Source organism: Narcine bancroftii, chromosome 4 (genome assembly GCF_036971445.1).
Source record: "Narcine bancroftii isolate sNarBan1 chromosome 4, sNarBan1.hap1, whole genome shotgun sequence".
Taxonomy (NCBI): domain Eukaryota; kingdom Metazoa; phylum Chordata; class Chondrichthyes; order Torpediniformes; family Narcinidae; genus Narcine; species Narcine bancroftii.
In genome coordinates this window covers 17534770-17560828 of record NC_091472.1, presented here as the reverse complement: position 1 = coordinate 17560828, position 26059 = coordinate 17534770, and the positions used below count along the sequence as shown (strand labels likewise).

The window sequence follows — 26059 nt, the reverse complement described above, 5'->3', positions numbered from 1 at the left end:
TGCCACTGTGCCAAGCACAGTGTCAAGGGGAAGACAGTAAGTACCAAGATCCCATGAGTGGATTCAGGGAAGAACTGCCAAGAGGCTTCTCTTCCAGTATGTGGAGGGGGCAGTTACAGGTTACTAGACACTCCACTAGCAGCTATCAGGCTCCTGAACCTCCCAGCAGTACTCTCACCGTAACACTACCTCAAGACCACCAACGATCTGCCTGCACCGCAGACATAGCACATATTTCCTTGCACTACAATTTATTTTCAACTCTGAATACTTGTTATTTGTTTTGTTCTGGGGTGGCAAGGTTGGTGTAGCAGTTAACACAAGGCCTTTTCAGCTCCAGCAACAGGGACCAGACCTGGGTTCGAATCCCGCGCTGTCTGTAAGGAGATGTACATTCTCCCCTTGTCTGCGTGGGTTTTCTCTAGGGGCTCCGGTTTCCTGCCACCCTTCAAAGCGTAGCGGGGGTGTAGATTAATGGGGGATAAATTGAGCAGCATGGACTCATGGGCTAAATTGGCCTGTTTCCATGCTGTGTCTAAATTAAAAAAAAATTCTTCCTCGTGCAGTAAAACCCATTATCCAGAATACAAGAATCCAGCAGCCTCAAGCAACCGAAAAAAAATTGCGGAGAATAAATAGGTAAAAAATATGAACATTTACATTTGGTGCGCCTCGTCATTAGTTCGCCAATCACGTAACAAGCAATCTCAGGCAACCGGAAAATACACTTATCCAGCATTTATAGGTGCCAGATACCAGGGATTTTACTGTATTTTTATTTACTCTTAGGAAACGTATTTTGTTTCATGTATCTGGGAAGCAAAAGCAACATTTGTGGACACAGCTCAGGCCACCATATACCCAAACCTCCCCTACGCCGACTACGTCTGTATTGTCCATGACTTAGCAGAGATACCGACATGTAAAAGGACCTGTCCCACCCTAGTCACAGTTCCCCTTCCATCAGGAAGAAGATACATAAGTTTGAAAACATGGACCTCCAGATTCAAGGACACCTGCTGCTATCAGACCCTTAAATGGACCTTTCTGAGGTAAAAGATGATCCACTCTTCTCTATCTCCTGCACTTTTGTTTCAATAACACTACATCCTACCCTGTAACATTGAAACACCACACTCTGTAATTTTGTTTATTTACTTGTTTAATTTTGCGCTACCTCCTTCGATGGTACTCAAAATAAAACCTTTTTATGTATCTCAGTGAATGTCACAATAAACAATTTAAGTCATTGAAGTAAGACTTGCATTGTATCTTGTACATTGCTTAACTCTATAACAATAAACCTCATACATTCATTTGTTCACTCATTCAATCAATCATTCCCTCATTCATTCATTCCCTCACTCATTCATTCATTCACTATTCATTTATTCATTCATTCTTTCACTCTCTTCACCCTTCACCCATCCATCATCCATTCATTCATTCTTTAGTTCATTCCTTCTTTCCTTCCTTCACACATTCATTCACTCACTTACACATTCACCAACAATTATTTTGTTCATACCTGTGTTGGTCCTTTTCTTCGGGGTCTTCAGACTCCTACACCTGCCGGAGACAGAGTTGCCATTCTCACTCATGGAGTCCTGTGCTGAGGAGGCACTCCCCGTAGCCTCGCTGTCCCGCATCATGCTCTCGTAGCCGCTGCTGCCCCCGCTGTGGTAGAAGAGTGCAGTTTTGCCCATGGCCGGAGGCAGCTCACCGCTCAGGACACTGCTGTTGTCGCTGGCCTGCCCACTGCTGCAGCGGTGGGGCCTGCGCGGCGGTGTGATCTTGCTGTAGGGCGAGGGCAGGGCCTGGGGCACGGCCTTGTCTGCTGCCTGCCCCTCTGAGTCCCCACTCCCCGACGGTGGGTGCTGGGTCCATAGGCCAGTGCTGCCCTGCAGGAGCTCGGAGATGCGGCCGTTGACGGCACGCAGGGGGAGCTTGGCCACAAGGCTGGAGCCCCTGCCCTGCTTGCTGCTGAGGGACTGGGTGGACCAGGACATGTTCTTAGCATTGGAGGGCATGCTGGAGCTCCGGCCCACTGACTGGGGTAACGACTTGGTAGAGAAGCTTAGTGTCTTGGTGCTGGAGGCCGAGAGACTCCTGGACTTGGGACTGGCCAGGAGCAACTTGCTGACGGCGGACATCTTGGATGTGCTGGGCTTGGGGGAGGTGCCCAAGGACGGCTGTGGCCCAGAGTGAGTGGGAGAGGATGGGGAGGCCCGATTCAAGCTTCTGCCAGTTCTGGGCATGGTGCTGTCCCTCCCGGCACCAAACTTTGACCCCACAGATGCCATGCTCGCCACCCTCTCCAGCGACAGGCAGTCATACTGGCCAGCATACCTCCTATTCAGGGAGTTGGCCCGGGAGGCTGGAGGCTCACTCTTGCTGCTGCTTGCCTTGTTGCCAGTATCTGGGATGCAGGCTTTAACCTTGGGCTGGGGGGTTGCCTCATCAGGGGTGCCAGTCTGGAGGTGGTGCAGGCTGGCTCTGTTCCTCTGGTCCAGGCTGGACTTGCGGACAGGAGGAAGAGGGGGTACGCCTTTAGGCCTGGGCAGCATCCCATTCTTCGGAGAGCCCAGTCTTCGCTCCAGTGTGGCCCTGGGACTGCAAGGAGTGCAAGCCTGGGTCTGGTAGGCCACGCTCTCTGTGCCTGGGCATGGGGCCCTGTTTGTCAGGGCTTCAGGGTCATCATGGTGACAGGTCAAGGCTGGGGCCTGACACCCAACCCCAGCACCTTCCACTGAGAGGACAGAGGCTTGGCTGGCGGAAGCACCAAGTGTCGCTTCGCAACCATCCGCCATCAGCCTGTCAGTCCACTCCCCGGACTCTTGGACGCCGGTCCGGCCCCGGCTCATATTCCGGTTCCCGCGGTGCCCGCCCTCTTCCTCACCTTCCTCCACCTCCTCCTCCTCATCCTCCTCTTCCTCCTCGACATCTCGCTTCAGCCAGGGGTCCTCGAATTTCATTGCACCCGGGGCCTGCTCGTCTCCTGGCTGGCCATCGCAGGCCTGCGCAGACATAGAGGCAGGCGTCAGGTCCAGAGGCCCCTCGCTATCCTCGGCCTGGTGGGTCGACATCAGCCTGGGGCATGGGTGCACTGAGGTATCGGTTTGGGCCAGGGAGTGACTTTCGTTGCCGGGGACAGGTCCCGCCTCCTTCCCCACGCCGGGGATCTGGCCGCTGTGATCATCCGCCATTTGTGGAAAGCTCTTGGTCTCGGCTCCCTTCTCCTGTAGGCCCAGGAACCTGTCCATGATGGAGCATCTGCCGCTCTGCGCGAGGACCTCGTGCTCATCTGGCAGCTCACCCACTGGCTCCAGTGGCGAGGGGTCCGCCAGTGCCTCGCCATCGCAGCGGCAACCCTGCGCCATGAAGCTGTGGCACGACTGCTCCCCGTCACTGCCCGTGCTCATCTCGCTGAGCCATGAGCTGATGGAGGAGCGGCGGCTGGTAGACGCCAGCACCTGGTCATCCCACCCGACCTGGGTAAAGGGGAGGAACTTGGCGACACTGACCTCTGAGAGCCGGCCGGTGTGGCCGTAGCCGTCCAGGTCATCGTCAAGGCTGCTGATTATGCTCACAGGTCTGGAGCCCGATGCCAGGGCCTGCACTGAGCAGTCGCTGTTGAAGCTGATGATGCTGGTGGGGCGGCCATTGCCGAGGATGCCGCTGATGGTCAGCTCCTCCACCAGAGTGAAGACCAGCTCGTCCTCCCCGTTCAGCTCCAGGGGCCTCTGCTGCACCATCACCGCCTGCCCGGCCTCCAATGAAGGCTGCTCCTGCCGGGGAGGCTGGGATCTCTCTGGGACCAAACCCCCGGCCTTCTTGTTCGCCTGTGGACTCATTCCCACTGGGGCGGCCCGAGGTTCAGCCTGAGCCTGCGGATCTCTGGGAGGGGGTGGAGGGGGCGGAGGGGCAGGACTGGGCAAGGAGCTCTTCTGGGTGAAGACCTTGCAGCGCTGGGAGGGCGAGTGCTGGGGCTTGTACTCCGCTGTCTTCGAGAGGCTGGCCACTCCCAGCCTCGGGGAGCCCATGGGCCTGGGCTTGGGCTCCCCTCCTGCTCCAGATTGGGAGGCCTCCTTTGTGCCTTGGGCACTGGGGGCCTGCCCTCTTGCTGAGCCAGGACGGGAGCCACTGACGCCGGGCGAAGATGGGGCAGACTCGGCCATCGCTGCCTGAGGCCCAGCCAGGGCCTGCTCCTCAGGTCCCTCCCTGCCAGGCCGGGGGAGGGGGGCCTCAGGCCCAGTGGGGTTCTCGGTGCTGGGGCCCTCCTCGAAGGGGAACTTGCTGGGCTCCTCACTGCCATCGATGCACTCCAGCCTCTCCTGCAGCTCGGCAAAGGTATTGCACTTCAGGCAGTCCCTCTCAGTACCCCCTTCTGGCCCCACCTCCTTCCTGTTTTTCTGCAGTGAGGGGATGATGGGAACAAAGTCCGGTGGGCCCTCATTATCCGTCAGCTCCTTGTCGGAGAGGGCGGTGCCGTTGGGGCCCACATAGATGACCGTGTCACACGACTGCTCACTGCTGGAGGAGTAGTCCGCCTCGCCCGCCAGGTTTAAGATGGGGAGATCTGGGTCAGCACCGGGGCGTGGGTTGAATGGCCTCAACTGTGTTGGCCGCCGCATTCTTCCCTCCTCGCAGGAACTCTCGCCCCCCGATGAGCTGGAGGTGTACTGCAAGAGAAGAGAACATCTGAGAATCCTTGCCCAACGGCACCCATCCCAATCCCACATCAGAACACCAATCGCCCGTCCTTGTGTCCCAGTGAAACCAGCAAGTCTGAAGATGCTGTGATTGTAGATAATACACTAAAATGCTGGAGAAATTCAGGAGGTCCCGTAGCGCCCATAGGAGGGAAAGATACATAACCAATGCTTGGGGCCTGAGCCCTTCGTCAATGATGGAGAGAGGAAGGAAGAAGGGGCAGGGGGAGGAGCGTAGGCCAACAGCCAAGAGGCTATAGGTGGACGTGGATATGTGAACAGGAAAGAAAAGGTGAGGTGAGGGGGGGAGCTCTCTGAGTGTGGAGCTGGGGGCAAAGGAGACAGTGGGATGGGGAAAGGGAGAGACGGAGTTGGGGAGGGGAGTCTAATTGAAACTGGAAACGATGTTAATTCCATCCTGCCCTCCTATCCATGTTCACCTATGCCAGTGGTTTTCAAATTGCCCTCTAAACTCACATTCCACCTTAAGTATTCCCTATGTCATAAGTGCTCTTAAGTAATTAGTAAGGGATTGCTTCAGGTGGTATATGAGTGGAAAGAAAAAGGTTTGAAAACCACTGTTTTAATCGTGCCTAATTGACTCGTTATGTGCAGGGTTTCATAACTCCAAAGGAAATGGTCCAATGCAATTTTCCTCAAACAAAATATTTCAGTAACAATTGGGTCCAAAGCAGCGATTCTCAACCTTCCCTTCCCACTCACATCCCACCTTAAGCAATCCCTTACAGAGCACTTATGGCTTAGTGATTCCTTAAGATGGAAGGTGAGTTTAGAGGGGTAGTTTGAAAACAACTGACCTATGGCTTCTTGGCTATTGACCAGTTTCGGTCCCTCTCGCCCTTCCCTCTTCCCCCAATCGTTTTTTATTCAGGAACCTGTCTGCTCTCTGCTCAAATGTTGATGAAGGGCTCAGGCCCGAAACTTCGGTTATATATCTTTGCTTCCTATGGACGCTGTATGTTTTGCTTAGTTCCTCCAGCATTTTTGTGCATTAACTTGGGAGCAGGAGGGGTGCCATATTTCCAGAACTAGGGGTGTGAATACTAAGGAGAGGCTGGATGGGCTGGGATTTTACTCCATGGAGCACCAGAGGCTGAGGATCTGATGAAGATTAATATAAATTCATGAAGGGGCATGGAGAAAGTAAATAATCATCGTCCTTTCCCTGGAGTAGGGGAGTCTAAGGCTAGAGAGTACAAGATTTACATTGAGGGAAATATTTAAAATGGAACTAAGGGACATCTTCTTCACAGGGAGGATGGTGGGTGCATGGAGCATGCTGCCAGAGGAAGTGGCGGTGATGGGGATGATTGCCAGGGTAAAGCGACATTTAGACAGACACATGGAGAGGAAAGGTTGTGAAGGTGACAAGCTTGGGGAGGAACTTACTTGGTGTGTTTCCACCCTGTGAAACTCAACGACTCAATGAGCTCTTTGACTGAACCAGAACAACCCTCTGATGACATGCATTCCCTCTCCTCCCAGCTCTGGATGGACTCATTCCGAGACTCTGAATCCCAGACCGACAATGAAGACGTTCTCGCTGCATCCTGTCTGTCAGCCTGGCCTGCATTCTCTCTGTCGAACCCTGCCAGCATCCTATCTGTCGGGCCCTGCCTGCATCCTGTTCATCGGGCCTTGTGGCATCCTGTCATTCAGGCCCTGCCTGCGTACTGTCCGTCAGGCCCTGCCTGCGCCCTGTCTGTCACGCCCTGCCTGCGCCATGTCCATTGGGCCTCGCTGCGTCCTGTCCGTCGGGCCCTGCCTGGGTCCTGTCCGTCGGGCCTCATTGTATCTTGTCTGTCAGGCCCTACCTGCATCCTGTCTGTCAGGCCTTGCTGCATCCTGTCCATTGTGGCCTGCCTGCATCATGTCTATTGGTTCATGCCTAAGTGAGCCATATTCTACCAAACTCCAGAGGTTACAGGCCCAGTCTACCCAATCTCTTCATTGCACTTCCTCTTAGGAGTGGTAGTGCCATGCTATTACAGCACCAGTGACCCAGGTTTGAATCTCATGCTGTCAGTAAGGAGTTTTTACGTCATCCATGTGTCTGCGTGGATTTCCTCCGGATGCACCGGCTTCCTCCCATCCTTCAAAATGTACGGGAGTTGAAGGTCATTTTGGGTATTTGGGCAGCTTGGGCTTATGAACCAGAAGGCCCTTTTACCATGCTGCTCGTCTAAATTAAATTCAATTAAATACGTACATCCTTTCTGAGGTGAGGAGACCAAAGCTGCTCTATTAAAGGCAGAGATTGATAGGTTCTTGATTAGCCAGGGCATCAAAGGATGGGGAGAAAGCAGGGCAGTGGGGCTGAGTGGGAAAATGGATCAGCTCATGATTGAATGGCAGAGCACATTCGATGGGCTGATTAACCTATTTCTACTCTGGTGTCTGATGGTCATAGTACTCCAGGCATGCCATTACCAAGGCCCCAGAGGTTGTGCTATGCCTTCTCTAATCTCTCTTCCTGTGATGTTTTGTCTAGTGCATCAAATTATATTCCATCATGTTCTTGATCATCCATCAGCTTGTCAGGTTAGGCTGAGATTTTTCTCCCTGAAGCAGAGGAGGTTAATGAGAGACCTCATAGAGGTTTATAAAATATGAAGGGCACAGACAAAGGAAATAATCTGAAACTTCTTTACTTCCTCCTCCTTGCTTACAATTGCACCCAGCTTAGCGCCAACAGCAAGAAAATATCTGCGCTGCCGTTGGTGTGGGCCCAGGTGAGCTGGGAGCAGAGACACTGCACTCCTCTGTGGGGCACTACTGCCCATTCATTACACTGGTGACCCCACACGGGTTTGAATGGCCACGTATAGCAATGTTTCTCATTTAACACCGGCGAACCCATGAAGGTCTGTGCCCAAGATGACTGTGTCCATGCTTGGCTGTGCAGACCACGGAGCTTGCTGGCTCTAGGGGAGCACCTCCTCCCATTGAGAAGGAAAAGTCTGGGAGAGTTGAACAAGAAAGATGAGGGGGTCGGGTGCAGCACACAAACATGCTGGAGAAACCCAGCAGGTCACGCAGCATCCATAGGAAATAAGGGGTAACAAATGTTTATATTCCTGATCAAGGACTCAGGCCCTTTGACTTTCTACGGGTGCTGTGTGACCTGCTGAGTTTCTCCGGCATGTTTGTGCACTGCACAAAGCCTGGGAGAGGAGCCTACAGGGTAGGAGACCAGATCAGTGCCCCTGCACAGAGGCTCAGAGACCAAAGGACATACACCAGGCTGCAGCCTGCTGGAGTGAAACACAAAAGTCTGCAGATGCTTTGATTGTAGTTAAAACACAGAAATGCTGGAGGAACACGGCCTGTCTTGCAGCGTCCATAGACATATTTCTAACATTTCGGGCCTGAGCCCTTCCTCAAGGTATAAGTGAAAAAAACATGCATCTGAATTAAAGGTTGGGTAAAGAAAGGTGGAAGAATGGGAGGGGGGAGGGGACCAGACCAACAAACTAAAGCTGTTAATTGGATGTGATAAGAGGAAAAGTGAGAATTTATTTTGGCTCTGGGAAAGGAGACAGAGGGAAGATGATTGTGGGGTTGGGGGGGTGAAGTTCTAATGGAAATCGGAGAATTCAATGTTGATGCCATCCAGTTGGAGTGTACCCAGGCGGAGACCAGCTCGTGGGAAACAGGTATCGGGACTGGGATTCCTGAGGATGATGATGGTGAGCAGGGCTCCCAAAGGGTCTCACGCTTGTAGCTTTCGAGTCACATTGCAGGTTTGGAGCCAGGGGCTGAGGAGGGGGTCTCGGATGGCTGGTACTCAGGTTCGCCACTAGAACAGACAAGAGTGTGCAGCTACGGAGGTTATGGGAGCACAGGTGGAGAATGTGGCGGGAACCACAGGCACTTGGCATCTCTGAAGAGACTCCCTTTTGCTCACCTATTTCTTCTTGGTTGGGGGACTGGACTAAAGGCACCAGAAAGCAAACCGGCATTCATGATGCCCAGAACCGGAAACTTGGCAATAAATCCCTTTACTTCGCAGGACAACTGTCTCCTTCAAAGAATACATTCCACCTGGAAGCACTTTGGCACGAGTAGGGACAGTTCCTTTGGGGTCTCATACCAGGGGGCCTCAAGCCCCCAAGACTAGGATGGGGGTGGTCTCAATGGTGAGGTGCTGCATTTGTCAGTGGTGCACCTTCCAACAAGGTGCTGGCCTTGTCATCCTCCTTGAGACCTCATTGGGTAGTCTCACGGAGACCAGTGGGAGTTTTTGAGCGTTGGCTGGGTGAACCTTCATCAACTGCCTGTATATCCCAACCGCTCTCACCGTGGGAACCTGCTGTGCAGACTTCACTGACTGCGAACAGTTCTGGGACATGCTGGAGGCATAAACATATCTGAAGGAGATGGGTTTAAGGTGGGAGACCAGTGTAATCATTCTTGGAATGGGCGAACTGTGGTCCTCCCATATACAGCACAGAAACAGGTCCTTCAGCCTTAATTGTCCATGCCAACAATCTAGTCCCATTAGCCAGTGCTCGGCTCACATCCCTCTCAACCTTTCTTCTCCCTGAACTCGTGAAGTTGCCTTTTAAACCTGATACTTGTTCCCAGCTCCACCACCCATCACCCCTTGGGAGAGAAAGCAGACTCTCAGGCCCTGTTCAAACCTTCCCCTTCTTATCCTCACAAAGAACCCATGAACATAGGAACATAGGAAGTAGGAATAGGAGTAGCCAAAAATGGCCCATCGAGCCTGCTCCGCCATTCAATACGATCATGGCTGATCTAATTTATGACCTAACTCCACCTACCTGCCTTTTCCCCATATCCCCTAATTCCTCTATCATGTAAAAATTTATCTAACCGAATTTTAAATATGTCTAATGAGGCAGCCTCAACCACTTCCCTGGTTAGAGAATTCCAAACATTCACTACTCTCTGGGAAAAACTATTTTTCCTCATCTCTGTCCTAAATCTACTCCCCCGAATCTTGAGACTGTGTCCTCTCGTTTTAGTTTCCCCGGCCAGCTCAAAAAACCTTCCTACATCTATCCTATCCATCCCCTTCATAATCCTATATGTTTCTATAAAATCTCCTCTCATTCTTCTGAACTCGAGCGAATATAATCCTAGACGATTTAATCTTTCATCATGAGTCAACCCCTTCATCCCAGGGATGAAGGGTCCTCTGGACCGTCTCCAAAGCCAGTATATCCTTCCTCAAATATGGAGACCAGAACTGGACACAGTACTCCAGGTGCGGTCTCACCAGTACCTTATACAGTTGCAACATTACCTCCCTACTCCTGAATTCAATTCCTCCAGCGATGAAGGCCAACATTCCATTTCCCTTCTTAATAACCTGCTGCACCTGCAACCTAACTTTTTGCGGTTCATGCACAAGCCCTCCCAAGTCCCTCTGCACAACAGCACGCTGTAGTTTTTCACCCTTTAAATAATATTCAGCTCTTTTATTTTTCTTGCCAAAGTGGATAACCTCACACTTACTAACATTGTACTCCATCTGCCAGACTTTTGCCCACTCATCCAGCTTAACTCTATCCCTCTGCAGACTCTCCACATCCTCATTACAATTTGCTCTTCCACTCAATTTGGTGTCATCCGCAAACTTGGCTACACCACATTTTGTCCCCTTCTCCAAGTCATCAATGTAAATGATGAACAGTTGTGGGCCTAACACTAACCCCTGTGGCACCCCACTTACCACTTTCTCCCAACCTGAAAAACTCCCATTTATCCCGACTCTCTGCCTCCTGTCAGACAACCAATTTTCAATCCAGGCCAATATACTTCCCCGGACTCCACTTTCCTGTAACTTACTGAGAAGTCTCTTGTGCGCACCTTATCAAACGCTTTCTGGAAATCCAAATATACAACATCAACCTGTTCCCCTCTATCCACCGCACCCATTATATCCTCAAACAATCCTAACAAGTTTGTCAAACAAGATCTTCACTTTCAAAAACCATGCTGTGTCTGCCTGATTGAACTCTTACATTCCAAAAATTTCACTATTTCATCTTTAATAACGGCTTCAAGCATTTTTCCAACTGCAGACGTCAAACTAATTGGCCGATAACTTCCAATCTCCTGCCTACATCCCTTCTTAAAAAGTGGCGTGACATTTCCTGTCTTCCAATCTGCCGGGACCTGTCGGGAAGGTCAGCTGAGGCTCCAGGGAATCTTCCCTTGCCCCTTGTCTGGAACTGTGACAGTGGGCAGGCGGGGCCTTGGCTGGAAGGTGGAACCTCCGACCGTGACCCTGCCCTTGGCACCACGTTGTGTTCCCTGCTGCTGCTCTAGGGTCAGCCCTGCTGCTATCCAGAGGAGACCCTAAATAGACTCTGGTCTGTGTGAGATGCCATTAGGAATATTAAGATAAATGTCTGTCATTTGAAAGAACACAGAAGATTTTGATTTATTATATGGCCTTAGATTCAAAGCAGGTGGAGGTTAGTTAAATAAGGGAACCCCTTTATCTGATTTTGCAAGCTGATTTGCTCATTATTCTAGCAGTAAGCACATAACTTTTTTTTTGCTGAAGTGCTGTATATAACAACAGGCCATTCAGCCTGACTAGTTTATGCTTCAGATAGGATTCTCCCTATCTCACCCTATTGGCACTCATGCCTCAATTCAAAGAGTCTTGCACAAGGGGAGGTCCAAACCTGCCCAGTTGAACCCACCAATGTTCTTATTCATTGACAGATGGGCAAGGTCATGGCCCTGAGATGAGGGAGGGGCAGGGAGAAATTGGAGGAGCTCCCACCAACCAGCAGACCACTTGGCCAGAGTGGTGCCAAATCTGAGGCTCTTTACCCCACCTCTGCATTGGAATGGTGACAGGCATCACCAATCCATCAACCTCCCACAGAATGGCAGGCCCGAGGCAGAGTTTTCTCCCCAATACAACTGAATTCTGGATGCAGACTACAAACAGGTGGCTGCCACGAACATCCAAGCACCAGTTCCTGTACAACATACACAACCAAGTGCCAGTTCCTGTACAACACACACACACACACACACACACACACACACACACACACACACACACATACACACACACACACACACAAACCAAGCACCAGTTCCTGTAAAACACACACACAACACAACCAAGGACCAGTTTCTGTACAAGACACACATATCCAAGCACCAGTTCCGGAACAACACACACACACACACACGTATCCAAGCAGTAGTTCCTGTACAACATACACAACCAAGTGCCAGTTCCTGTACAACACACACACACACAAACCAAGCACCAGTTCCTGTACAACACACACACAAACCAAGCACCAGTTCCTATACAACACACAAACCAAGCATCAGTTCCTGTACAACACACACACAAACCAAGCACCAGTTCCTGTACAACACACAAACCAAGCACCAGTTCCTGTACAACACACACACAAACCAATTACCAGTTCCTGTAAAACACACACACAACACAACCAAGAACCAGTTTCTGTACAACACACACATATCCAAGCACCAGTTCCTGAACAACACACAAACAAACACATATCCAAGCAGTAGTTCCTGTACAACATACACAACCAAGTGCCAGTTCCTGTACAACAAAAACACACACAAACCAAGCACCAGTTCCTGTACAACACACACAAACCAAGCACCAGTTCCTGTACAACACACAAACCAAGCACCAGTTCCTGTACAACACACACACAAACCAAGCACCAGTTCCTGTACAACACACACACAAACCAAGCAGTAGTTCCTGTACAACACACACACAAACCAAGCACCAGTTCCTGTACAACACACACACAAACCAAGCACCAGTTCCTGTACAACACACAAACCAAGCACCAGTTCCTGTACAACACACACACAAACCAAGCACCAGTTCCTGTACAACACACACACAAACCAAGCAGCAGTTTCTGTACAACACACACACATACACACACAATCAAGCACCAGTTCCTGTACAATATACACAACCAAGCACCAGTTCCTGTACAACACACAAACCAAGCAGTAGTTCCTGTACAACACACACACAAACCAAGCACCAGTTCCTGTACAACACACACACAAACCAAGCACCAGTTCCTGTACAACACACAAACCAAGCACCAGTTCCTGTACAACACACACACAAACCAAGCACCAGTTCCTGTACAACACACACACAAACCAAGCATCAGTTTCTGTACAACACACACATACACACACAATCAAGCACCAGTTCCTGTACAATATACACAACCAAGTGCCAGTTCCTGTACAACACTCACACACACAAACCAAGCACCAGTTCCTGTACAACACACACACAAACCAAGCACCAGTTCCTGTACAACACACAAACCAAGCACCAGTTCCTGTACAACACACACTCAAACCAAGCACCAGTTTCTGTACAACACACGCACATACACACACAATCAAGCACCAGTTCTTGTACAACATACACAACCAAGTGCAAGTTCCTGTACAACACACACACACGCAAACCAAGCACCAGTTCCTGTAAAACACACACACAACACAACCAAGAACCAGTTTCTGTACAACACACACATATCCAAGCACCATTTCCTGAACAACACACAAATAAACACATATCCAAGCAGTAGTTCCTGTACAACATACACAACCAAGTGCCAGTTCCTGTACAACACACACACACACAAACCAAGCACCAGTTCCTGTAAAACACACACACAACACAACCAAGAACCAGTTTCTGTACAAGACACACATATCCAAGCACCAGTTCCGGAACAACACACACACACACACACATATCCAAGCAGTAGTTCCTGTACAACATACACAACCAAGTGCCAGTTCCTGTACAACACACACACACACAAACCAAGCACCAGTTCCTGTACAACACACACACAAACCAAGCACCAGTTCCTGTACAACACACAAACCAAGCATCAGTTCCTGTACAACACACACACAAACCAAGCACCAGTTCCTGTACAACACACAAACCAAGCACCAGTTCCTGTACAACACACACACAAACCAATTACCAGTTCCTGTAAAACACACACACAACACAACCAAGAACCAGTTTCTGTACAACACACACATATCCAATCACCAGTTCCTGAACAACACACAAACAAACACATATCCAAGCAGTAGTTCCTGTACAACATACACAACCAATTGCCAGTTCCTGTACAACAAAAACACACACAAACCAAGCACCAGTTCCTGTACAACACACACAAACCAAGCACCAGTTCCTGTACAACACACAAACCAAGCACTAGTTCCTGTACAACACACAAACCAAGCACCAGTTCCTGTACAACACACACACAAACCAATTACCAGTTCCTGTAAAACACACACACAACACAACCAAGAACCAGTTTCTGTACAACACACACATATCCAAGCACCAGTTCCTGAACAACACACAAACAAACACATATACAAGCAGTAGTTCCTGTACAACATACACAACCAAGTGCCAGTTCCTGTACAACAAAAACACACACAAACCAAGCACCAGTTCCTGTACAACACACACAAACCAAGCACCAGTTCCTGTACAACACACAAACCAAGCACCAGTTCCTGTACAACACACACACAAACCAAGCACCAGTTCCTGTACAACACAAACACAAACCAAGCAGTAGTTCCTGTACAACACACACACAAACCAAGCACCAGTTCCTGTACAACACACACACAAACCAAGCACCAGTTCCTGTACAACACACAAACCAAGCACCAGTTCCTGTACAACACACACACAAACCAAGCACCAGTTCCTGTACAACACACACACAAACCAAGCAGCAGTTTCTGTACAACACACACACAAACCAAGCAACAGTTCCTGTACAACACACACACAAACCAAGCACCAGTTCCTGTACAACACACAAACCAAGCACCAGTTCCTGTACAATATACACAACCAAGTGCCAGTTCCTGTACAACACTCACACACACAAACCAAGCACCAATTCCTGTACAACACACACACAATCAAGCACCAGTTCCTGTACAATATACACAACCAAGCACCAGTTCCTGTACAACACACAAACCAAGCAGTAGTTCCTGTACAACACACACACACAAACCAAGCACCAGTTCCTGTACAACACACACACAAACCAAGCACCAGTTCCTGTACAACACACAAACCAAGCACCAGTTCCTGTACAACACACAAACCAAGCACCAGTTCCTGTACAACACACACACAAACCAAGCACCAGTTCCTGTACAACACACACACAAACCAAGCATCAGTTTCTGTACAACACACACATACACACACAATCAAGCACCAGTTCCTGTACAATATACACAACCAAGTGCCAGTTCCTGTACAACACTCACACACACAAACCAAGCACCAGTTCCTGTACAACACACACACAAACCAAGCACCAGTTCCTGTACAACACACCAACCAAGCACCAGTTCCTGTACAACACACACTCAAACCAAGCACCAGTTTCTGTACAACACACGCACATACACACACAATCAAGCACCAGTTCTTGTACAACATACACAACCAAGTGCAAGTTCCTGTACAACACACACACACACAAACCAAGCACCAGTTCCTGTAAAACACACACACAACACAACCAAGAACCAGTTTCTGTACAACACACACATATCCAAGCACCATTTCCTGAACAACACACAAATAAACACATATCCAAGCAGTAGTTCCTGTACAACATACACAACCAAGTGCCAGTTCCTGTACAACACACACACACACAAACCAAGCACCAGTTCCTGTAAAACACACACACAACACAACCAAGAACCAGTTTCTGTACAAGACACACATATCCAAGCACCAGTTCCGGAACAACACACACACACACACACATATCCAAGCAGTAGTTCCTGTACAACATACACAACCAAGTGCCAGTTCCTGTACAACACACACACACAAACCAAGCACCAGTTCCTGTACAACACACACACAAACCAAGCACCAGTTCCTGTACAACACACAAACCAAGCATCAGTTCCTGTACAACACACACACAAACCAAGCACCAGTTCCTGTACAACACACAAACCAAGCACCAGTTCCTGTACAACACACACACAAACCAATTACCAGTTCCTGTAAAACACACACACAACACAACCAAGAACCAGTTTCTGTACAACACACACATATCCAATCACCAGTTCCTGAACAACACACAAACAAACACATATCCAAGCAGTAGTTCCTGTACAACATACACAACCAATTGCCAGTTCCTGTACAACAAAAACACACACAAACCAAGCACCAGTTCCTGTACAACACACACAAACCAAGCACCAGTTCCTGTACAACACACAAACCAAGCACCAGTTCCTGTACAACACACAAACCAAGCACCAGTTCCTGTACAACACACACACAAACCAATTACCAGTTCCTGTAAAACACACACACAACACAACCAAGAACCAGTTTCTGTACAACACACACATATCCAAGCACCAGTTCCTGAACAACACACAAACAAACACATATACAAGCAGTAGTTCCTGTACAACATACACAACCAAGTGCCAGTTCCTGTACAACAAAAACACACACAAACCAAGCACCAGTTCCTGTACAACACACACAAACCAAGCACCAGTTCCTGTACAACACACAAACCAAGCACCAGTTCCTGTACAACACACACACAAACCAAGCACCAGTTCCTGTACAACACAAACACAAACCAAGCAGTAGTTCCTGTACAACACACACACAAACCAAGCACCAGTTCCTGTACAACACACACACAAACCAAGCACCAGTTCCTGTACAACACACAAACCAAGCACCAGTTCCTGTACAACACACACACAAACCAAGCACCAGTTCCTGTACAACACACACACAAACCAAGCAGCAGTTTCTGTACAACACACACACAAACCAAGCACCAGTTCCTGTACAACACACACACAAACCAAGCACCAGTTCCTGTACAACACACAAACCAAGCACCAGTTCCTGTACAATATACACAACCAAGTGCCAGTTCCTGTACAACACTCACACACACAAACCAAGCACCAATTCCTGTACAACACACACACAATCAAGCACCAGTTCCTGTACAATGTACACAACCAAGCACCAGTTCCTGTACAACACACAAACCAAGCAGTAGTTCCTGTACAACACACACACACAAACCAAGCACCAGTTCCTGTACAACACACACACAAACCAAGCACCAGTTCCTGTACAACACACAAACCAAGCACCAGTTCCTGTACAATATACACAACCAAGTGCCAGTTCCTGTACAACACTCACACACACAAACCAAGCACCAGTTCCTGTACAACACACACACAAACCAAGCACCAGTTCCTGTACAACACACAAACCAAGCACCAGTTCCTGTACAACACACACTCAAACCAAGCACCAGTTTCTGTACAACACACGCACATACACACACAATCAAGCACCAGTTCTTGTACAACATACACAACCAAGTGCAAGTTCCTGTACAACACACACACACACAAACCAAGCACCAGTTCCTGTAAAACACACACACAACACAACCAAGAACCAATTTCTGTACAACACACACATATCCAAGCACCATTTCCTGAACAACACACAAATAAACACATATCCAAGCAGTAGTTCCTGTACAACATACACAACCAAGTGCCAGTTCCTGTACAACACACACACACACAAACCAAGCACCAGTTCCTGTAAAACACACACACAACACAACCAAGAACCAGTTTCTGTACAAGACACACATATCCAAGCACCAGTTCCGGAACAACACACACACACACACATATCCAAGCAGTAGTTCCTGTACAACATACACAACCAAGTGCCAGTTCCTGTACAACACACACACACACACACAAACCAAGCACCAGTTCCTGTACAACACACACACAAACCAAGAACCAGTTCCTGTACAACACACAAACCAAGCATCTGTTCCTGTACAACACACACACAAACCAAGCACCAGTTCCTGTACAACACACAAACCAAGCACCAGTTCCTGTACAACACACACACAAACCAATTACCAGTTCCTGTAAAACACACACACAACACAACCAAGAACCAGTTTCTGTACAACACACACATATCCAATCACCAGTTCCTGAACAACACACAAACAAACACATATCCAAGCAGTAGTTCCTGTACAACATACACAACCAATTGCCAGTTCCTGTACAACAAAAACACACACAAACCAAGCACCAGTTCCTGTACAACACACACAAACCAAGCACCAGTTCCTGTACAACACACAAACCAAGCACCAGTTCCTGTACAACACACAAACCAAGCACCAGTTCCTGTACAACACACACACAAACCAATTACCAGTTCCTGTAAAACACACACACAACACAACCAAGAACCAGTTTCTGTACAACACACACATATCCAAGCACCAGTTCCTGAACAACACACAAACAAACACATATCCAAGCAGTAGTTCCTGTACAACATACACAACCAAGTGCCAGTTCCTGTACAACAAAAACACACACAAACCAAGCACCAGTTCCTGTACAACGCACACAAACCAAGCACCAGTTCCTGTACAACACACACACAAACCAAGCACCAGTTCCTGTACAACACACACACAAACCAAGCAGTAGTTCCTGTACAACACACACACAAACCAAGCACCAGTTCCTGTACAACACACACACAAACCAAGCACCAGTTCCTGTAAAACACACACACAACACAACCAAGTACCAGTTCCTGAACAACACACACACATATCCAAGCAGTAGTTCCTGTACAACACACACACACACACACACACACACACACACACACATATCCAAGCAGTAGTTCCTGTACAACACACATATCCAAGCACCAGTTCCTGAACAACACACACACACAAATATCCAAGCAGTAGTTCCTGTACAACACACACACATATCCAAGCAGTAGTTCCTTTACAACACACACACAACCAAGCACCAGTTTCTGTACAACACACACACAACCAAGCACCAGTTCCTGTACAACACACAACACAACTAAGTGTCAGTTCCTGTATAACACACAAACAACATAACCAGGCCCCAGTTCCTGTACAACACACACACACATATCCAAGCACCAGTTCCTGCACAACACAAACACAACACAACCAAGCACCAGTTCCTGTACAACACACACACAACATAACCAAGCACCAGTTTCTGTACAACACACACACAACCATGCACCAGTTCCTGTACAACACACACAGATACACACACCATCAAGCACCAGTTCCTGTACAACACAACTAAGTGTCAGTTCCTGTATAACACACAAACAACATAACCAGGCCCCAGTTCCTGTACAACACACACACACACATATCCAAGCACCAGTTCCTGCACAACACACACACAACACAACCAAGCACCAGTTCCTGTACAACACACACACACAACACAACCAAGCACCAGTTCCTGTACAACACACACACACAACACAACCAAGCACCAGTTCCTGTACAACACACACAAACAAGCACCAGTTCTTGTACAATATACACAACCAAGTGCCAGTTCCTGTACAACACATACACACACAAACCAAGCACCAGTTCCTGTAAAACACACACACAACACAACCAAGAACCAGTTTCTGTACAACACACACATATCCAAGCACCAGTTCCTGAACAACACACAAACAAACACATATCCAAGCAGTAGTTCCTGTACAACATACACAACCAAGTGCCAGTTCCTGTACAACAAAAACACACACAAACCAAGCACCAGTTCCTGTACAACACACACAAACCAAGCACCAGTTCCTGTACAACACACAAACCAAGCACCAGTTCCTGTACAACACACACACAAACCAAGCACCAGTTCCTGTACAACACACACACAAACCAAGCAGTAGTTCCTGTACAACACACACACAAACCAAGCACCAGTTCCTGTACAACACACACACAAACCAAGCACCAGTTCCTGTACAACACACAAACCAAGCACCAGTTCCTGTACAACACACACACAAACCAAGCACCAGTTCCTGTACAACACACACACAAACCAAGCAGCAGTTTCTGTACAACACACACACAAACCAAGCACCAGTTCCTGTACAACACACACACAAACCAAGCACCAGTTCCTGTACAACACACAAACCAAGCACCAGTTCCTGTACAATATACACAACCAAGTGCCAGTTCCTGTACAACACTCACACACACAAACCAAGCACCAGTTCCTGTACAACACACACACAATCAAGCACCAGTTCCTGTACAATATACACAACCAAGCACCAGTTCCTGTACAACACACAAACCAAGCAGTAGTTCCTGTACAACACACACACACAAACCAAGCACCAGTTCCTGTACAACACACACACAAACCAAGCACCAGTTCCTGTACAACACACAAACCAAGCACCAGTTCCTGTACAATATACACAACCAAGTGCCAGTTCCTGTACAACACTCACACACACAAACCAAGCACCAGTTCCTGTACAACACACACACAAACCAAGCACCAGTTCCTGTACAACACACAAACCAAGCACCAGTTCCTGTACAACACACACTCAAACCAAGCACCAGTTTCTGTACAACACACGCACATACACACACAATCAAGCACCAGTTCTTGTACAACATACACAACCAAGTGCAAGTTCCTGTACAACACACACACACACAAACCAAGCACCAGTTCCTGTAAAACACACACACAACACAACCAAGAACCAGTTTCTGTACAACACACACATATCCAAGCACCAGTTCCTGAACAACACACAAACAAACACATATCCAAGCAGTAGTTCCTGTACAACATACACAACCAAGTGCCAGTTCCTGTACAACACACACACACACAAACCAAGCACCAGTTCCTGTACAACACACACACAAACCAAGCACCAGTTCCTGTACAACACACAAACCAAGCACCAGTTCCTGTACAACACATACACAAACCAAGTACCTGTTCCTGTACAACACACACACAAACCAAGCACCAGTTCCTGTACAACACACACACAAACCAAGCACCAGTTCCTGTACAACACACAAACCAAGCACCAGTTCCTGTACAACACACACACAAACCAAGCACCAGTTCCTGTACAACACACACACAAACCAAGCACCAGTTCCTGTACAACACACACACAAACCAAGCACCAGTTCCTGTACAACACGCACACAAACCAAGCAGCAGTTTCTGTACAACACACACACATACACACACAATCAAGCACCAGTTCCTGTACAACATACACAACCAAGTGCCAGTTCCTGTACAACACACACACACACAAACCAAGCACCAGTTCCTGTAGAACACACACACAAACCAAGCACCAGTTCCTGTACAACACACAAACCAAGCACCAGTTCCTGTACAACACACACTCAAACCAAGCTCCAGTTTCTGTACAACACACACACATACACACACAATCAAGCACCAGTTCTTGTACAACATACACAACCAAGTGCCAGTTCCTGTACAACACACATACACAAACCAAGCACCAGTTCCTGTAAAACACACACACAACACAACCAAGTACCAGTTCCTGAACAACACACACACATATCCAAGCAGTAGTTCCTGTACAACACACACACAACACACACACACACACACACACATATCCAAGCAGTAGTTCCTGTACAACACACATATCCAAGCACCAGTTCCTGAACAACACACACACACAAATATCCAAGCAGTAGTTCCTGTACAACACACACACACATATCCAAGCAGTAGTTCCTTTACAACACACACACAACCAAGCACCAGTTTCTGTACAACACACACACAACCAAGCACCAGTTCCTGTACAACACACAACACAACTAAGTGTCAGTTCCTGTATAACACACAAACAACATAACCAGGCCCCAGTTCCTGTACAACACACACACACATATCCAAGCACCAGTTCCTGCACAACACAAACACAACACAACCAAGCACCAGTTCCTGTACAACACACACACAACATAACCAAGCACCAGTTTCTGTACAACACACGCACAACCATGCACCAGTTCCTGTACAACACACACAGATACACACACCATCAAGCACCAGTTCCTGTACAACACAACTAAGTGTCAGTTCCTGTATAACACACAAACAACAAAACCAGGCCCCAGTTTCTGTACAACACACACACACACACATATCCAAGCACCAGTTCCTGCACAACACACACACAACACAACCAAGCACCAGTTCCTGTACAACACACACACACAACACAACCAAGCACCAGTTCCTGTACAACACACACACACAACACAACCAAGCACCAGTTCCTGTACAACACACACAAACAAGCACCAGTTCTTGTACAATATACACAACCAAGTGCCAGTTCCTGTACAACACATACACACACAAACCAAGCACCAGTTCCTGTAAAACACACACACAACACAACCAAGAACCAGTTTCTGTACAACACACACATATCCAAGCACCAGTTCCTGAACAACACACACACACACACATATCCAAGCAGTAGTTCCTGTACAACACATACACACACACACACATATCCAAGCAATAGTTCCTGTACAACACATACACACACACACATATCCAAGCAGTAGTTCCTGTACAACACACACACAACCAAGCACCAGTTCCTGTACAACACACACACATACACACACCATCAAGCACCAGTTCCTGTACAACACACAACACAACTAAGTGTCAGTTCCTGTATAACACACAAACAACATAACCAGGCCCCAGTTCCTGTACAACACACACACACACACATATCCAAGCACCAGTTCCTGCACAACACACACACAACACAACCAAGCACCAGTTCCTGTACAACACACACACACACAACACAACCAAGCACCAGTTCCTGTACAACACACACACAACATAACCAAGCACCAGTTCCTGTACAACACAGACACACAACCAAGAAACAGTTCCTGTACAACACACCACTCAACACAACCAAGCATCAGTTCCTGTACAACACACAAACAACATAACCAAGCACCAGTTCCTGTACAACACACACACAACCAAGAACCAGTTCCTGTACAACACACACAACCAAGTACACTTTCTGTACAACACCCACACACAACTGAAGACCAGTTCCTATACAGCGCCTATACATAACCAAGCACTAGTTCCTCACACACCACAGTTGTGTGCTGAAGATTTTGGCCATGGTTTGACCCAACAACCTCCAAGGTTGAAAGCGACCCTGTAAGCCAGAACTGGGAGATGGATGGGGTGACAGTAGTGAATGTGGACAATGTGTTATTGGGAGTGGGAAGGGGGAATGATGAAAGCAAGTCAGCAGAATTTCTCTGAATCTAAATTCAGTAGTGCCGTCACAGGCATCAGTCTTCACTCCATCGAGGACATCTACAAGAGGCTGTCTCTTAAGAAAGCAGCGTCTATGCTCAAGGACCCCCACCACCCAGGCCGTGCCCTTTTCACACTGCTAATCGGGAAGGAGGTACAGGAGCTTGAAGATGAACACCCATTGGTACAAAAACAGCTTCTTCCCCTCTGCCATCACATTTCTGAATAGTCAACAAACCGCAGACACTACCTCATTCTCTCTTCTTTGCACTAATTTATTTATTTTTAAAAAATGCAAAACAATGAATTTTGTGACGTGATCATGTCAATAAATTCTGATTTCTGGATTGAAAGGGGCCTATTTATAACAGAGATAAGAAGGAATTTCTTTAGCCAGATGGTGGTGAATCTCTGGAATTTCTCCCAAGGTCCAACCCAGTGCAAACCTGAAACACCCCATTGAGTGAATTGATCTCATAGATTGAATTCTTCTCCAGCCTTCCCCTCCCTTCAGAATGAGAGAGACGGAAGGCTGGGCCATTTCGTCCAATTACTTTGTGCCTCTATTTCATATGATCATGGCTGAGGTTTTATCGCCAGATCTACCTTTAACCCCATTCTCTTAGCGATCTCCCAGCTGAGCCTTCAACAAACACGATATCTATGCATGCATCCCTGTGCTCTGAATTGCATTGCTCTAGAGTGGAGATGGAGCTCCCCATACTTCTCTGAATAGCCAATCCTTCAGGCCCCGCCAGGTTTGGCTGTTCTGCTTTCCCATGCTGCCTGGTTTGACCTGTCAGGGCAGGATTCTTCTGTGCTATAGGAACAGGGTAATTACATGGTGAAGGAGTCTCACTGTGTGCCTTCTGTCTGAACTGGGTTACTCCTCTCCCTAAGGCACGGCAATGAGGAAATAGTAATCAATCACGTTGAATCCTGAGCCCCAAGTGTAGCCACCTGCCTGATTCATCTCATGCAGATGAAATTTCCCCCTTCCCAGTTCCTGGGACACCTGGACCAAGATCAGGAAGCGCTTACCAATGGGTGAGGAATACCTGGAGGCCCTTCTCCTTCGGATGCTAGGCCAGGGAGAGCTCTCACTTCTGAGATCCCTTTTTGGGTAAAGATCTGGGGCCAAGGCGGGAACCTGAGTTTTGTGGTGTGACTGGCAAAGATCAACAGTGAGTGAATGGCAAAGGGTCTCCTCCCAATCCTGCTCGATGGACTTCACTTGGTTGTAAATGGGATGGCCGTGCAGAGTACCAACAGCAGGGCTGAGTTGGACAGAGCCAAGCTGAATTGAAGGGGGCTCCAGAGGGAACTGGTCCTTGATAACACTGGACTATGAAAATTTTGCTTCCTGAACACCTTTGGGTGTATTTTATGGATCTTGGGCTGCCTATCATGAAAATCACCTTAAAATGTTCCTATCACGTACCTTTGTTTTAGATATAGCCTATTTTAGTGATTCCTATCATATTTTAAGTCTACTTCTACCCCGCTGATCTTGGTGCAGTCAATGACGAACATGGTGAAAGGTTTCACCAGGACATTGTGACCGTGGAAAAGCGGTATCAGGGCAACTGGAATCCATCAATGGTGGCCGACTAATGTTGGTCACTAACAAGAGAGGCATCAGATGCTGAGTAAAAATGAAAATCAGTGGCAAAACATTTCTTAGGTCATTTGAACTGGAGCAATGCAAGTAGGAAGTTGGAGAAACACTAAAGTTGTCCATCAAAATCCCCATTTTTTTTCAGGAAGAAAACCTTTCAAAAAAATAATCTTATCCAGTGAATATGTGAGTGATGGACAAGAATGATTCCTGGAATAAAGTGATTAGCAGTTGAGGAATATTTGATGACTCTTGGATTGTACTCCTTGGAGTTCAGAAGAATGAGGTGGGACCTCATAGAAACATTTTGAATGTTGAAAGGCCTGGACAGAGTAGATGTGGCAGAGTTGTTTTCCATGGTAGGGGAGTCCAGGACAAGAGGTCACAACTTCAGGATTGAAAGGGGCCTATTTATAACAGAGATGGGAAGGAATTTCTTTAGCCAGATGATGGTGAATCTCTGGAATTTGCTGCCACGGGCGGCTGTGGAGGTCAGGTCATTGAATGTATTTAAGGCAGAGATTGATAAGGATCAGTATAGTCAGGGTGTCAACGGTTATGGGGAGAAAGCAGGGGAGTGGGGCTGAACGGGAGAATGAATCAACTTATGATGGAATAGCAGAGTGGATTCGACAGGCCGAATAGCCTACTTCTGCTCTTATTATCTTATGGTCTAAGAACTGGTGCTAGGTTATTGAAGGGGATGATGCCCTCTTAAAGGAAATTAAAACATCCCATTCTATGGTGACTTTGCCAAGATTTATGAAGATCACAGAAACAGACTGGCCTGGCCCACACTTACATGAAACTGAAGTAATGTTGTTCACTGTTTGTTAAAGAGGCATTGAAACTTGAGATCGCCAGTTACAATGGTCACAGAGCAACACTATTGGATTGTCATCATCTCAGGAAAGCTGCCAACATGTTTAAAGTACCGGTCCCACTCTCTTCTCCCCATTTCTCTCGGGCAGAGGAAGCATGACCTTCAAAACTCAAACCTCTAGATCAGTGGCTTTCAAACTGTCCCCCTAAATTCACATTCCACCTTAAGTATTCCCTATGCGGAGGTGTGGCAAGATGGTGTAGAAGACAGACGTGCAATTCCACCCTTCACCAGCTAGTTTTTTAAATACCCGATTTTAAAATCTATAAAAATAATTAAAAGTACTATTTACAGTTATTGGAATACGAGAGGACTTCAATGGCTACCAATGTGAAAAAAACAAAAGCTCAATTACAGAAGAAACTACCTTACAAGATTGTCAAAGAATTGAGGCCTGCCTGCTTAGCTGAAACCACGGAGTCATCAGTGGGAATCCCCAGGGCT

General features: G+C 47.8%; 1 protein-coding gene across 6 annotated transcripts in view; it reads right to left on the bottom strand.

Annotated features, from left to right (window-relative positions):
- The window catches only part of kif26ba (kinesin family member 26Ba), a 389427-nt gene that overhangs the window by 53252 nt on the left and 310116 nt on the right, over nucleotides 1-26059 (bottom strand). For all 6 annotated transcript variants that reach the window (XR_011355560.1, XR_011355561.1, XR_011355562.1 and 3 more), the window contains one exon: nucleotides 1529-4682. Coding sequence is in view for 2 of the 6 variants with exons in the window: in XM_069930858.1 (XP_069786959.1) it covers nucleotides 1529-4682 (3154 nt within the window). In the remaining 4 variants the exon portion in view is untranslated. The remainder of the gene's footprint in view (nucleotides 1-1528; nucleotides 4683-26059) is intronic.